The sequence below is a fragment of the Mus musculus genome, chromosome 11 (genome assembly GCF_000001635.26).
Source record: "Mus musculus strain C57BL/6J chromosome 11, GRCm38.p6 C57BL/6J".
NCBI classification, from domain to species: domain Eukaryota; kingdom Metazoa; phylum Chordata; class Mammalia; order Rodentia; family Muridae; genus Mus; species Mus musculus.
This window is the reverse complement of record NC_000077.6, coordinates 43,682,677-43,699,903: the sequence shown is the minus strand read 5'-3', so window position 1 is coordinate 43,699,903 and position 17,227 is coordinate 43,682,677. Positions and strand designations below refer to the sequence as shown.

At 40.4% G+C, this 17,227-nt stretch overlaps 1 protein-coding gene across 15 annotated transcripts in view; it reads right to left on the bottom strand.

Annotated features, from left to right (window-relative positions):
* Nucleotides 1-17,227, bottom strand: part of Pwwp2a (PWWP domain containing 2A) — a 41,509-nt gene that overhangs the window by 22,730 nt on the left and 1,552 nt on the right. For 2 of the 15 annotated variants that reach the window (XM_030246310.1, XM_006534203.3), the window contains one exon: nucleotides 15,679-16,423. The exons of 7 other annotated variants lie outside the window; for them this stretch is intronic. Coding sequence is in view for 2 of the 8 variants with exons in the window: in XM_006534208.4 (XP_006534271.1) it covers nucleotides 13,523-13,547 (25 nt within the window). In the remaining 6 variants the exon portion in view is untranslated. Of the gene's footprint in view, nucleotides 1-446; nucleotides 4,627-13,466; nucleotides 13,548-15,678; nucleotides 16,424-17,227 lie in introns of those variants that run through there. 6 more of the 15 variants (XM_006534204.3, XM_006534202.3, XM_011249259.3 and 3 more) reach the window with 6 other exon arrangements.

Here is a 17,227-nt window from a genome sequence, read left to right as displayed (position 1 = left end):
TTCCTTTTAATGATGGCAGTGTTGATTTGTATGAACTTACCAGCACCCTCAATCAACTCATTTCTGACCTCAACTTAATTATTTTCCCTCTGCTTAGAGCACTTCAGCAGAGTACAACGAATTCTCCTTTGCTCCCCTCCAATTCTTTTTGCCAAGAAGTAAATGTAGGAAGGGATTCTTTTAAAAGTTATTCACAAAAATACAAAAATGCAAAGGTATTATAATCTATAGGCAAGCAAAGGAGTTGGAAGAAGCTAATCGCAGAGAAAAGTTAAAGAGAGTTGAAAAAGTCCAAGTACTCTGGATGTAGCAAACTACCCTTTCAGCAAAGAGCTCAATGGAAGGCAAAAATGAAGTCCCTCCTACAACAGGAAAAAAAAAGTCTAACCATTTAGAAAATAATATCCAGATTTATTTTATTTCAAGCAGATGTGTTCAGATCCTACCTCTTCAGTAAACTAAAACTGCAGAACCATGAAGACCTGAGGTCACTCTCTAGCTCCACAGCAAACTCTGGGTGTGATGGTATGTGTATAATCCAAACTCAGGAGGAAACAGCTACATCCCTGGAGCTAGTCGACCTGCTAGCCTAGCCTAATCAGCGGGTCTTGGGTCCAGTGAAACCCTGTCCCAAAAGACAAGGAAAAAAGAAAAAAATAATAAAGACAAGGTCAACAGCTCCCGAGAGTAACATCTGAGGGTGACCTCTGGCCCCAACAAATATGCTCCTTCACACACACACACACACACACACACATAAAGCAGTCTTAAAAATCAGTGACAGACTAGGTTATAAAGACAGGAAACTGTGAAGCAAGCTTGTTTTGCTTCAAAGTTCTTTGTTAAATTTTGGTTAGGTCAATATTTAATCAGGACAAGTGAAACTAATTCATTAGTACCTAAATGCAATAGAAAATTTTACCAACAAAATTATATTCATTCCCTTTAAAACAGAATTACCAGTTAGATATAGAAGCGCATGCCTGAATCCTAGGACTTAGGAAGCTACATGAAGCCTGTCTCAGAAAAACGAAAGCACAACATCATAATTCATGTCACTTCACTACACCGTGTGGGCCTCAAGGAGGTACTCAAGTCCACTTCTAGGATTTCGTAAGTACAGCAGCCTCACATACCTAGCTGACTTTCCAGTTTCAGTGGCCCATATAATATTTTTGTTACAGTATATTGTCCTAGTTATGATAAATCTTTACTTTCGTTCTCAAATGTAAAACTTTATGTTAATATAGTGATTATAGTTTTAGGCTAGACATGGTACACATGCCTATAATCAAATCCCAAAATTTGTGAGGTAGAATCAAGAAGCTCAGGTTGGGGTTAGAGAACTGGCTCAGTGGTTAAGACCATTATTGCTCTTCTAAGAGGACCTGAATCTCACTCAGTCTCAGCTCCCATGTTAAAGGACTCAACCTCCTGTTAACTACAGCTCCAGGAGATCCTACAGATTTGGCCTCAGTGAGCACCTGCTCACACAGCAACACACAACTACAGGATTAAAAAATAGAGATGGGGGATCAAAGGTCACAAGGCAATGGCAGCACAGCAGCTGGGCAAGTGAGTGCAGAGCAAGCTGGAGTGGGGGAGCCAAGGGGGTACTAGGCACCACCAGGCTGCAGAAACAGCAAGTGTACAAGTTACTATCAAGTACAACCAACGGAAGCTGCAGTACAGGCTGGATGTGGAAAAATGGATGGACAGACACCAGGAGTAGCTGCTGTTCCGTGGCAGAATCAGATATGCCAGATGAGGTCAACATTGATGAACTGTTGGAATTAGACAGTCAAGAGGAAAGATGCAAAATCCAGGGGCTCTTGGAGTACTACACAAATCCCACAGAGGACATCATCCAGGAGCTGCTGGCCAAGCTGCAAAGCCTGCATAAGCAGCCATAGCCCAGCCTCTCAGATGACCACAGCCTGAGTCCCTGCAAGGACTGGACACACACTGCCTCACCTTAACTGTTGCCTGTATCTCTCCACTCCCAACCCCCCTCCCCCGAAATCCATATTGTTATTTAATGGCTCTGTAACAGTGTTATTTGTATTTAATGGTTCTTTAACAGAAAAAAAAAAAAAAAAGCACACGTGTGCTAACTAGACTCTATCTCAGCAACAGTAGTAATAATAATTATTAATAATAATAATAAACCCTAAGTAACCTTTAACTTCCAGAGAAGTCTAGGGGATAGAAAATTATAAGCTAGCACATTTTAGGATTCTGTGCATCATCTCAGTTTGCTCACAGAACAACTTTACAGTACATCAAATGTTTATCAACAGATCCAAAGGTCTTTAGATTTTTTTGTAAAACTGAAATGCAAGGATCATGCAGCTTTAAACTGATGTTCAATAATCAGTTTAACATTTTTGCATTTGTGGATCTGTATGTTTAATAAATATCTGCAACCTAATATAGTATGAAATTTTAAATAAGTTATCAAGATTTATAAAAACCACTTGTAGGATCACTGTGAAATATAATTAGCATTGAGTGATTGAAATAATAATTAGAGGGACTAAGTGTAACTTAATGATGAGGCCCTGTTTGTCAACATCCCCCAAAACACATAAGTGTGCTTTATTTAGAGCTGTATCTACAAACTTTGTGATTTTTAAGATTTGAGAGTATATAAAAATTAGTTTGTAGATAACATCTCACTATGTAACCTAAGCTTACTTTGAATTCATGATCTCCTAACTCAGGAATGCTGGAATTACGGGCATCTGCCACCTAAAACTATGTGCTGTTAAAATAGTGAAGAATTACTAGCTTAGTGCCCAAAACAGAATAATGCTGATTAAGTTACACTTAATAGTGACAACTATGAAGACAAATCTATTCAACTTCAAGTTAGCTATTCACCAAAGGGTTTTAAATCACAAAAACTTGACTTTTGGGTCACTACCCCAAAACAACAAATCAAACAAAGGAAAAAAAGCCAATTTATATGAGCGTCAGTTTCAGGCATCCAAGGTGTGGTGGTTTGAATAATAATGGCACCATAGGCTCATATAGGTATGGCCTTGTTGGAAGAAGTGCGTTGATGAGGGATGGGCGTTGAGATTTCAAAAGCCCATCAGGCCCCCCATGACTCTCTCTGCCTCATGATCTGTATGTAGCTTTCAGCTACTGTTCCAGCACATACCCTGCATGCCCCATGCTGACAACTGACTAAACCTGAAACCGTAGGCAAGCAAGCCTCTTTCAGAACAGTTGCCTTGGTCACTACATAACAGAACACCAAGATATAAGTTGATACCAGGGACTGGAGTACTGCTGTGACAGGCCTGTTTGTTAGAAAAATATGCAAAACTTTGGGACTATAGACTAGAACACTAGGTTGAATGCTGAGTGGGACCATCCTAGTAGACGCATGGAAGGTGGTAATACTTACAATGACTTGAACTGTGGGGACCACTAAAAAAGTTCCAGAGGAGAAGAATATTAATAGGTAGCCTGGAGGCCATTCTTGTGCTATTTTGGCAATAAATGTGGCTGCTTTTTGTCCTTGTCCTGAAAATCTGCCTGACACTAAATTGAAGTGTTTTGGATTAATAGCACTGGCAGAGGAGATTTGAAGACAGCCTAGCATTGACTATGTCCTGTGGTTATTGGTAATCACTTACACAGACCTACAATGACAAGGAATACTTGAGGCGAGGAGAAATACAAAAGGTACAGCTTGAGAAGAAAAGGAACACCAGGCCAAGTCTTATGCTCCAGGAAATAAGTTTAAAGACAAGCCTGATGTTTAAATGGAATAAAGGGCATGGTGGTAACCTCAGGGCAAGTCTACCCCACCCCAAACTAAGCTTCCAAATTGTGGGGGGAAAAAATGAAAAGGAAAGCTTAAGCAGTGAAGAGACTCATCAACAGAAAGCTGAATTTAATGTCATTGAAAGTGGGGCCAAGTTCCAGCCCCAGCAAGCAGCACAACTTGGCAGCTTTGGCCATGACCACATGGCCGCTTTACAGCTTTTACCAAGATACAAGGAGTTTGTAGAATTTCCTTTCTGTCTCACGAAAGTTGCTGAGGCCAGAATGTTAGGGGTGTCCCAGCATAGAACATGACACTGTGAAAGTGAAGCATGGACTGCGTTGGGAGGCCCCAAGATGTGGGAGATGCCAGAACCAGTCTGCAGTATGGAACCAGCCCAAGAGAGAGGAGTGTGTTACAGTCAACTAGCAGAAAGAAACTGGTTATCTTAAGAGTGTTTTGACATCAAATATGGAGATGTAAAATGTGTGGATTTTGCCCTGCTGGTTTCTGGTCTTGCTTTGGTCCACTATGCTCCTTTTCCTCTCTTTTGAAATGGCAATTTATATTCTGTGCCACTGTATGTTGGACGTATGTGATGTACCTTTTGATTTTGATCTTATAGGGGATTAGAGTTAAAAGATTGCCATGAGTCTCAAAGGAGACTTTGGGCTTTTAAACAGTGTTGGGATTGCAATAGACTATGGGAACTTTCAAAGTTGGACTGAATGCATTTGTGAATTATGATATGACTGGCTACAAAAGCCTATGAGGGTCGGACAGTGGTGGCGCACGTCTTTAATCCTAGCACTTGGGAGGCAGAGGCAGGTGGATTTCTGAGTTCGAGGCCAGCTTGGTCTACAGAGTGAGTTCTAGGACAGCCGGAGCTACACAGAGAAACCCTGTCTCAAAAATAAATAAATAAATAAATAAATAAATAAATAAATAAATAAATAATAAAAACAAACAAAAAAACCAAGAAGCCTATGAGAGCCAAGGAATGGAATGTAGTAGTTTGAATGAGGATGGCCCCATAGACTTATATAGGTATGGCTTTGAGAAGTACCTATGATAACTGGGGAACTTGTAAAATATCCCCCATAGACAGAGTGGATTACTCTACTTAAATATCTAGAAATAAAAAAACAAGCAGACAGAGTAGACATGGTGGTTGCCAGGCAGAGCCTGGTGAAGGAAAACAGGGTTATCTCTTGTCAATCAAGTTTTAATTTGTAAGATGGGAATAGTGATGCCCCAACAATATAAACATACTTAACATCACTCAAATGCACACCCAACGGGCAAGATGCTAAACTCTGTATGCAATTTATACATTAAAAAAAAAATAGGCTGGGCGTGGTGGCGCATGACTTTAATCCCAGCACTTGGGAGGCAGAAACAGGTGGATTTCTGAGTTCAAGGCCAGCCTGGCCTACAAAGTGAGTTCCAGGACAGCCAGGGCTATACAGAGAAACCCTGTCTCAAAAAAAAAAAAAAACAACAACAACAAAAAAACCAATTTGAAGCCAGGTTGGTAGCTCAATTAGTACTCAGGAATCTGAAGCAGGACTGCCACAGCCTAATCTAAATAGTGAGTTTCTGGTCAGTCTTGCCTGTAAGTATGAGACTTGGTGTCTAAGAACAGAACAAGAGCTGAGGATGTACTCAGCCAGAGTGCTTACCTAGCATGCACAAAGCCCTGAGCTTGGTCCTCAGCACAGCAAATATCAAGTATGTTGGTGTATGCTTGTAACAGCACTTAGGAAATGGAGGCAGAGGGATCAGTTCAAGGTCATCTCTACTAGAGAGAAATTCAAAGATGCCCCTGGCTATAAGAGATCCTATGAGACACCCCCTCATCTCAAAAAGTAAACAAACAAGTGAAACAGATGCATGTAGCATCTACCCAGATATAGGAAATTCAGTGAAAACTATCATATTTGTAATTTCTGTTGTTGTTTTTGTTTTTCGATACAGGGTTCCTCTGTGTAGCTCTGGCTGTTCTGGAACTCAGAAATCCACCTGCGTCTGCCTCCCAAGTGCTGGGATTAAAGGCGTGCGCAACCACTGCCCGTCATATTTGTAGTTATTAGTGTATGGAAAATAGTAATTTCTTAGTGGAAAAAAGACAAGATGGCATCTGATAACTGTAAGTGTAGAACTCTGAAAACATTATTTCTTTATACCTCCTAGAATTAAATCAGAGAAACACAAGTTGAGAAACAGTCCCTATAATTTATGGATCAGACTGCAACTAAATATACAATGATTGGGAGGATGGAATAAAGGAAACTTAAGCTATTGGGGGGGGGGGCAGCAGGGTTGGGGGAATTGTTGGTTGGTTTGTTTCAAAACAAGATTTCTCTACCTAACAGTCCCAGAAGTCCTGGAACTTCTTTGTAGACCAGGATTGCCTCAAACTTAGAGATCTGCCTGCCTCTGCCACCCAAGTGCTGGGATTAAAAGTGAGCACCACCATGCACTGCTGTAAAGTCAATTTAAAAAAATGAAAGGTTAGAGTGGTTTCATCAGCAACTGATAGGAGAAACCGATACCCACAGCAAACCATTAAGTGAAGTTGGGGGAAATCAAAGGGGAAGAGGAAGAACTGTAGGAGCCAGAGGACTCAAGGACACCACAGGACAACAGCCCACAGTATCAACTGACCAGGGTCACAGGGGCTCACAAAGACTAAACTTATAATCCGGGCACTTTCATGAGCCTGCCCTAAGCCCTGTGCACATGGTATAGTTTGTACTTTGGTTTTCTTGTGGAACTCGTAACAATGGGAGCAGGGGCTGCCTCTGAATCTTCTGCATGCTTTTAGAACACTTTTTCTATTAGGCTACCTCATCCAGCCATAGTTTTACTACAACTTTCTATGCTGTATTTGGTTGATATCCATGGGAGACCTGCCCTTTTCTGAAAGGAAAGGGAAGGAAAAGTAGGTGGGAGTAGGGGACTGGGAGGGGAGAAGGGAGGAAAAATTGCAGTCAGGATGTAATACATGAGAAAATTTTTTAAATTACAAAAGAAACAAAAAGAAAAGAAAAGAAAGGCAGGCAGGCAGGCCTAGACAGATGGCTCAGTGGTTGAGAGCACTGGTTGTTCTTGCACAAGCCCTGCGTTTGATTCCCAACACCCACATGGTGGTTTCCCAACCATCCCTAACTTACCAGTTCCAGGGGTATCTGTGTTCAGAAAACATGCAAACAATCATACATAACATAAAATAAATCTAATTATAAATTTAAAAAAGAAAAAAATCAAGACACAATTATGCAACACAAGTCTAATTCTAGCATTTTTCGAGGGGAAACTGGGGCAAAAGAATAGTAAACTCAAGGCCAGCCTGTATGACACAGAGCCCATCTTAAATAAGACTGGTAAGATGGCTCAGCAGGTAAAAGCATTTGCCTTCCAAATCTGACAATGTGAATGTGATCTCCAAAAGCCAAGAATGAACTCCACAAAGTTGTCCTTTGACGTCCTCACATGCACTGTGGAAAGTGTGCACACTCACACACATTATATATAACACTGAAAATGTTTTTAAAAATCTAAAGTGTGTGTGGTGTTGTTATGTATATGCATACAAACACATCCGAGAATGATGTTTTCAACCTAATGCTGAAAATTTTAGGGAAAGATGTTTGTATCAATAATGATAAAAACAGGGGCTAGAGAGATGGCTCAAAAGTTAAGAATGTGTGCTGTTTCTCCAGAGGACCAGTTTATACCACATTACCCTTATCAGGAAGCTCACAACTATCCGAACTCCAGCTCCAGGGGAATTCACACTTCTGGCATCCTTAGGCAGCTGCACACACATGCATATACCCACACTAGATATACTTTCTTTTCCTATCTTTTTTCCCCCCAAGACAGGGTTTCTCTGTGTAGCCTTAGCTGTCCTGGAACTCACTCTGTAGACCAGACTGGCATCAGAGATCTGCCTGCCTCTACCTCCCAAGTGCTGAGACTAAGGGTATGCACCATAACTGCCCAGCCTATACACATAATTTTTAATAATAAAAATAAATCCTTTTTCTTTTAATGGTAAAAACAGGATGGAGAAATGGTTCAGCGGTTAAGAGCATCTTGCAGCTCTTGCAGAGAATCCAGGTTCAGGTATGGCATGGTTGCTTACATCTGTCTAAGGAGCTCCAATGGTTACTGCTAGACTCTTCAGCACCAAGCATGCATATGATAAACATACACACATGCAGGCAAACATTCATACACATAAAATTTTTAAAAATATTTTAAAAACAAAGATTGATAAAACAAAAAAATAATGATAAAGTAATGGGACAAAGTTTTAAAAATTATCAACTATCTGGGTACAGTGATGCACGCCTATAACTTCAGCAGAGAGGTCAGATATTCAGTGCAGTCATCCTTAGCTATAATTCATGTTCCAAGCCAACCTGAACTATTAGATCCTGAGGCAAGGCACACACACAAATTAAAAACCCTAGGTAAAAGCATTACAATAGAGTTCTCTACAATGATTGAAAATTTCAAAATACGCCAGGTGCAGTGGCACAAGACTTTAATCCCAGTAACTGCAGATGTCTTTTAGGTTGAGGCCAGTCTGGTCTACACAGAGAGTTTCAGACAGCCAAGAGCTATCATATAGTAAGACTCTGTCTCAAAAAAAAAAAAAAAAGAAAAGAAAAAGAAAAGAAAGTTAATTGCAGAAACACAGTTTAGGGACATTCCTTAGTAGATGAGGTGCTGCCTTACCAGTGAGAGAACATAGTTTGATCCCCAGAACCATTTGTGATCCCGGCATTGGCAAAGTGGAAGCAGGCAGATCCCCTGCAAGCACCCAGTCCCACTGAGAAAGACTGTCTCAAAAAACAAGGCAAGAGGCTAGAAAGATGGCACTTGCTGCTCTTCCAGAAGACCCAAGCTCAGTTTTCAGCACCCAAGTCAAGTAGCTCAACAACAATCTATAATTCTAGCCCCAGGGGATCTAACATCTCTGGCCTATACTGTCGCCTGCACTCAGGTGCAGACACATACGAGAATATAATTAAAAACAACACTAAACCTTGAAAACAAGGTAAACAATTCATGAAGAATGACACCTGAAATTGTCACCTGGCCTCCATATGCACCTGCAAGCACACATGTGCACGTATGGAGGCATGTGCTCTCCTATGGGTGTATAAACACATTCCATCATTTCCGACAGTGTTGTAGGGAAAACAGTGCTTTCAATTAACACACCATTTAGATACCCCCGCTCCCAAAAATACATTAAAAATAGGTTTCTAAAAAAAATCTAATCTTGGGACTAGAGAAATGGCTCAAGATTTAAAAGCTCCCTCCAGAGGACCAGCATTTGATTTCCAGCACTCACCTGGTGACTTATAATATAATATAACTCTAACCCCTGGTGATCCAACACCCTCTTCTGGCCTTCATGGGAACCAGTTACACAGACATACATGCAGGCAAAACACTCAAACACATAAATTAAAAATTAAAGATTAAAAGATACTAGTTTGAGCTAGTGCTCAATATGTCTAAGACACTAAATGCAATCCTTAAGGCCACACACACACATACACACACACACACAAAAACTTGCTTTTTTTGTTTTTGTTGTTGTTCTTTTTTGGGGGGTTGGGGGAGCTGGAGGGTGGCTCAAGACAGTGCTTCTCTGTGTAGCCTTGGCTGTCTTGGAAGCTTCTCTATAGACCAGGCTAGCCTTGAAGTCACAGAAACCAGACTGCCACTGCCTCCTGAATGCTGGGACTAAAGGTGTACTACACTACCACTACCACTACCACCACCACCACCACCACCACCACCACCACCACCAGGCCAAGGAAATAATCTTAGTTTCATCAAAACCACTTTTTTCTTTCTTTTTGACAGGTTTTCCTTATACAGCTCCAGCAGGCCAGGAACTAGCTATATCTGACTATACCAAAGTTCTTGAGGAAAGAAAAAAAATGTTTTAATTGAGGCTTATCTGGCAAACCTGAACACCTGAATTTGATCCCCAGGTAGGAGAGCTGAGAATCTCAGAAGTTGTTCTGTGACTTCCACAAACCATGGCATGCACATCCATAGTTACATGCACATGAGTACATGTGCATGAACACCCACAGATACTAAAGTAAATAAAGGTTAAGTTAAAGTGGGGGGGGGGCGCCTCAGGTGCAGGCCAGTTGGCCAAATGCCCCCTAGCATGCAGACACATTTGGATATGCAGCATAACACAATCTGGGTGTGGTGGTGCTTTCCTGCAATTCCAAGACTTGGAAGTTAGAAGACAGATGACAGGGAGTTCAAGATTCTCTTCCCACAGCTACTAGTGAACTTTAGGGCAGACTGGGATACATGAAAGCCTATTCTTTTTTTTTTAAGAAAAATATTATATATACATGTATTTATTTTATGTATATGAGTATATTATAGCTGTCTTCAGATACACCAGAAGGCATCACATCCCATTACAGATGGCTGTGAGCCATCATGTGGTTGCTGGGAATTGAACTCAGGACCTCTGAAAGACCAATCAGTGTTCTTAACTGCTGAGCCATCTTTCCAGCTCCAGATCGTATTCTTTAAAAATAAAAAATAAAAAATAGAGGATCACAGCACACTGTAATGGCACAAGCCATTAACCCCAACACTTGAGAGGCACAGGGAGGCAGATCTTTATGAGTTACAGGCCAGCCTGGTCAACATAGTGAGTTCCAAACCAGCCAAAGCTAAAATTAATAAGACCTTGTTCCCAACCGCACACCTCCCAAAAAACCCATACACAAACACAAAAAAGGGCCACACAAGGTGGTTCCCAGTTCAGTGGGTAAAGGTGCTGGCCACCAAGCCAACAACCTGAATTTAACCACCATGGTAGAAAAAAACAAATCCTGCAAGTTGTCCTTTGACTTGGTCTCCAAAACACAATAAATAAAAGAAGCATAGGGTTAGCAGTCTGGCATTGTGGCTACTGGGGTTAGTGCCAGTAACTGGCTAGGATAGGGCAGGAGAACCCTAAGTTTGACAATGACAAAATAGTCAGTGACAGAATGTTCCTCTCTAATGTGCGTGAAGCCCTGGATTCAATCCCCAGCCCTGGGCAAAAAGTAAATCACCTGGGGACCAGAGCATATGTCTGCCATCTCAGCCCTTAGGAATTAGAAGCAGGAGGTTTAGGACTTCAAAACCAGAGTCAGCTATCAAGTTTGAGGTAAAGCTAGACTTTATGAGACCCAGCCCCCATAAAGTATAAAAGAAATAAATTTAAATACATAAATACATATATGCATGCATGCATACATACATACATACATAATAGATGTAGAAGAAATAAAGTTCTGCAATTCCAGCACATACATACATACATACATACATACATACATACATACATAATAGATGTAGAAGAAATAAAGTTCTGCAATTCCAGGACTTAGAAGGGAAAGGCAAGGCCAGCCAAGGTAAAGGGTCTCGCCGTGTCTTAAATAACAACAGGCACCTTATATATTCTTACTAACATCTACCATCCATAATTTTAAGCAATTTACTTAACCTGGCACTATGTCTGCAATTTATCACTGAAAACCCTTTCAGTGTGAAATGAAACAATGTACATAACACAGAAATGGCAACTGTAGGCGCTTGTGAAGCAGCCTAAGCATGGGTGAACCGTGGACTGCATCCTCAACCTCTAAAGACAAGAGGAGGTAGCATGCCATCTCTAACTGTGGCACTCAAAAGACAACGGAAGGAGGGTTGGAAGTGCCAGGTCATCCTCAACTACATAGTAACTGGGGCCTGCTTAAACTAAAGACTCTGTGTTCTCAGGAAATTAAAAAAATAAAATAAAAATAAAGAAATGACAAGTGCAGTGTACTTATTAAGCGGAGAAAGTAGAGCTGGGCCGCTGTTAGATAACAGAGAGATGAGAAGAGAGGGAACTACAGTTAGACAACTAAAACAATTGGTTGAAAGAGGTAAAGATTAAAAATTATTGACAACTTATCCCTGCAGTGGGCAGCTAAAGCTAACACCACTTCCAAAGGTACATACCGGATTTTCCACGAGACTCTGGATCTGTCACTCAAGCTGAACATCCTCCAAACTCACTGCCTAGTGTGCAAATTATATTCCATTCTAAGTTAAAATAACTTCTTGTAGCAGGATTATGCAATTTTGTTTGAACTAAAACATCCCTAAAAACCGGTGTCTCCTATAACAATCACACTGGGTAAGAGTAAAACTGATAAGGACTGGGTCAGAAGTCTGTACACTTTAGAAGATAGTTTATATATATGGGTGTTTTGCCTGCATGTATTTATGAAAACTTCATGCATACAGTGCCCGTGGAGATCAGAAAGGTGGATCTCCCGGAGCAAGAGTCAGACAGCTGTGAGCTGTCTTGTATGAGCTGAGATCGGAAGCTGTATCTTCTAGAAGAGCCCAGCCATCTTTGCAACACCAGAAATCTATACACTTTTGAGAACTACTGACTAAACTGTGTTTAGCAAAGTCATTCTATATTAAATCCAGGCATAACTAAACTTTCACTTACTTCCATATCTAGCAATCACTATAGCAAGCTTCTTTCTGGTAATGTGCATCTTAATTTAGGAATTTAGGGAGAACCAAACCACTAAGAAATGATGCACTTGATAGGCCAAATAACTAAAAAGATCTTTCACCTTTCAGCATCTGCAATCAGCCATAACAGTGAAGATAAGCACTAATACTTAAATTATTTAACAGCTCCCTCCCCCAGAAAAAGTTGTTCTTACCAACAGTTTCATCATGACTTTAAAATAATACACAGTAAAATATGGTCTTAGTTATATGTAAACATCTGAAAATTGACATTATTAGAAACTCCAGCTAAGCATGGCCATGCCTGTAATCCTAGCACTCAAAAGGTTAAGACAGAAAAGATCAGGGACAGCTTGAGTACACCTGGAGCACAAAATGAGATCCTATCTCAAAGAAAGAAAAGCTTTAAGCCCAATAAAGCATGCCTGGCATAGAGAACGTATAATACATCCAGTTACTGATATGTAATATTTTAAGTACATGTGATGACACAGGCTTGTTATTCCAAACTTGTTATTCTGAAAGCTGAGAGAAAACCATCTGAGTTCAGGGCCTGAATGGCTATGCAGCAAGCCTGTCCACATGGGAGTGTTTTATATATAATATAAAAATATAGCTAATAGAATTGATAATTATTTGGGAGCTGGGCAAGTACATCCCTATAATCCCAGGTCTCAAGGCAGCTAAGGCAGAGAAAGTGCAAACTACATACAGGCCAGCTAGGGCCACACAGAAAAACTCTGTCTCTAAGCAAAAAAATATATACCACAACTCTTTGTTCCCAGACTCAAACTAGACTTTTATTTACCAACAACTAATTATGCCTGCCCACCAAAACAGTGAGATTAAAGCAACATGCAATGGAGGAAGTCACTCAGTACAGTGCAGTACAGTGCAGTGCATCCTAGAAGCTGTCTAGAGCAGAAAGTGACTGGCACTTGCCTCTGTCTCTGCTATACAAAGCCCTCTATCACCTTTCAAGTTAAGATATAACCATCAATACATTCAAACGTTTTTAGGAATATACAACTCAACCCAGCCTTCATGAAAACTACTTGAGGGCCTATGTCTTCAACCTCAAAGCTTTATATAAACTACTGACACCACTACTCACTGCTCCACCAGAATGGCTGTATATTTTTCCCACCAAAAGTAGGGCTATTGCACCATACGTTCATGGTCTCTGTAAAGAAAAGAAATCATTGTCTTGGTTTATATTTCTTTTAAAAACAAGTAAATGTTCTACAAATTTAAGGTCCTAGGCAATAAATGCTGAAGTTTTTAATAGAAATCATTTCAATTTTTAATAAACAGCCCCCATACATAGACTATTATATTTATAAAAATACAATATGTATGTGCCACAAAAATTAAAATATACAATCCTTTTTAACGTACAAATGCTTACTCCAAGATTCCTTAATTCAGGGATTCAGAAATATTTTTCAGGGTTTCAAAGTAGCTTTTTAACTTCCTTTAAGATAATACTAAATAAAATAATCCATTTGAACAAGGCACACACCAATAATTATAACAGAAGTCAAGAGGAGTCCAATCTGGGCTACACAGCTAGTACAAGGCCACCCAAGACTACACACAAGACCCTGATTTAAAAAAAAAGAAAAAGAAAAAAAGAAAGAAAAAGAAAAATCAGATGTAGTGGCTCAAGTCTGTAATTCTAGCATTAGGGAAGTAGAAGCAAGGAGAACCAGAGTTCAAGGCCAATTGGGACTACATAAGACCCTATTTCAAAAACAAGCAAACAAACAAAATCATGTCAAGAATATCCTTTCAGGTATCGATTGAGAAAGTCTATGGGAAAATAAGGTTTATCCATAACCATGTTAACTAATTCTGGGAATTATGGTTATTTGATAAAGCCCTTATCTGTTCAAAGAGCTAATATGAAATGTCTGTATATAGGCCTGGGATTTCATTCAAAAAACACCCAATGGAGGCAATTACATGATTGAATACATTTGACCAAACTGAAATAAATGTTGAAGCAGGGCAGTATACACATACAGGCTCATATTTCCTGATATAAAGCCTACCAAAAAGTTCATCAGTAATATTATCTAGAATAATCAGATAGTTTAGCAAGTAATCTAAAGTATCTAAGAGGAATGGGTATAAACAGCTGGAGTGAGTGAACTTTATGCTTTACTGAAACGTATTCAGTGTATTTTTAATGCTATGATAAACAAAGCTTGTTTTTAACAAGATACTCAAACTACCCTCATTTTAGGCTAATGATGTCATTGAGGGCGAAGACCTCTAGAAGTAAGGGATGGTGCAGCTTATGCTGCTTAAAGGAAGTGTGTATCCTGAGGAGTGCCTTGCTGAAACGGTTTCACTTGTACAAACTAGAGAGCTACGAAGTAATAGGATGGTATAGTCTTCATCAAAAGTACAGTCGGTTAACAGTAAAGTCTGTCCTTTCTGATACACTGAGAAAAACAATTTATATGCATTTCCTGATTCAATCCTCAAAAAAAACAAAACAAACAAAAAAAAAAAACTAAGTAACTAAATAAATACAATAAGTAGCCCTCTCGAAGACTAAACAATAGCACAAATACACTGACACAGTCTCCCAATTATCTCAGGGCAAGAACTCCAACTTCTGAAATTATGTTATATGCCCTCCTATATTCACAGAAAGAAAGACTCTCCAAAGCAGCCTTGACTATTAAGGGACTATTCAGCTTGGCTTAAGACCCTTTGCAGCACCCTGCTACTGAATCTGAAAAAAAAAAAAAACCACACACACACCAATTCTTTACTTCCTACCCCACCTAAACTTTTCACATTTAAATCTCTGTCAGTCATAAGCTAACTGGTCAAATTAAATAAGTCTTAATTGCCTTCCATAGTGATACACCATCGCTACAATTACAAAGACTCTAACTTATGATACAATTGCGAGCTCTTGTTACTTTTTACCAGGAAGAATAATTCAGTGGCCAATTCAAATAAGATACAAGCTAATTTTAAAGTGTCTGTTGAATACAGTGTATCCATGACCTGAGTCGGGATAAATGCTCAGGACACTGTAGTCCCAGCTACTGGGGGTGCTGAGGCAGGAGAAAGGCTGAGACAAGAGGATCAGTTTGAGCCCAGGAGTTCAAAACAGCAAAACTAAGCAAGACTGCATGTCCTTTCAAAAGCTCTTCTGACAAAAAATAAATTATTATATACAAGAAGTGCTGTTAGCAAAATAGAGCAAAACTCAAAATGACAATTCTCTAAAACTGACAGAACGAGCACCTCAACATGAAAAATCACCATCCACTCTATTTCCAAACACTTACCTTTTTGCACCTTTCTTTTGCAGATTTGAAATTCAGATTCTCACAATCACTGGCCTCTTCTTCTGTTTGATTCAATAGCATACACATTAGAGTGTCTCTCTTGCTATTAAAAACATGAGTAGAAAGCAATCTATATTCAGCTTTCTAATTATGAAAATGAAAGCTACTAATGAAAGCACTAACCCAAAGACAGTCAACAAATAAATGAATAAGTAAAAGCAAGGACTCTGAAGACTAACAAAGTACACTGAGCAACTGAAGAGTTGTCCAACATAACACTCCCCACCCCACCCCCTGCCATATTCCAATGCAAATTTTAAGTAGCTGTTTCCAGGTAGGAACAAATTCCTGTAACTTTACAGGAGGTCAAGGAATTTGAGAGTAAAGCATAAGCCGGGATATGGATATGATGGGAATGCTTATCATATCAGTACTTGGGAGAGGCTGAGGCAAGAGGATTGCAAGCTCAAGGCAAGCATGGACAACTTAACTAACCCACACCATGTCTCAAAAGTCAAAGAAACTCTGGAGGAAGCTGGGGGTGTGTAGCTAGATGGCAGGATGCTTGCCTAGCATGCAGAGGCTCTAGGCTCAATCTCCAGTACAGAGAAAAAAGAAGAGAAGAGAAATACATAAACACATCAAACACACAGAGCCATTTCCAAACAGGTGAGACACCAGAGTGTGTGTGCTGTTGCAGGAAACAGAATGGAGAGCCATGAATGGGAGTCTCTGCACTTCCTATCTGCAAAAGAAGAGAATAAAAAGGTTAACTCTAGACTGAAAGCAGATTACCTTCTTTACCTGTTTAAAGCAGTGCCCAGAACATTTTAAATCAAAAGGTGAAAATATACTGGATAAGACAGAGGTTTGTAGGTGAACTCAACCTTCTAGTCAAAACAAATTTAACTGTAAACATCGTCTCGGAAATCTTTTGAGACTCAATCTCTATCACTGCCAAAGAAAAAGTCATGCGAACATTCCTTTGTAAACCCACCACTTGGGTAGTAAATGTTCAAAAGACAGGGGACCTATCCCGTCTCCAATATTTCTTTAAGCTATAAGTAAAATTAGCAAAAGGTACCTCCTTATTAAAGAGTGATCCTCCGAGAAACTATTTCCAGCAGTTCTTAATAACAGTTAAAAAAGGGTTCATTAACTCTAGGCTCTTCCTCTTTTAACAACTGACAGGTAACCTTTTGGGAAGCCCAAAGCACACACCCCTTTCTTCAGCCCCGCTAAAGTTAAAGGTTGATTTGAGGACAGGGAGATGCCTCCGCAGCACCTCTTCCCCCCCCCCCCCCCCCACAGCACCCGTTTCTCTAGGGGATCCATCTGCATTTTGCATTAACCCATCTGCCCCAGTGCGCAAGCCAGAGGGTCGCAGGGGGCTGGGGATGCGGAGGCGGGGTGTGCCAGCCATCTGCACCCGCGCGCGTCCCCAGCTGCACACCTGGGGCCGGGGCCGCGCGCGTCGGCCCCACGCGGAGCGCGCCCCACGCGGAGAGCGGCGCGGCGCGCAGGACCCGAGGGCGGGGCGGGAGCAGCT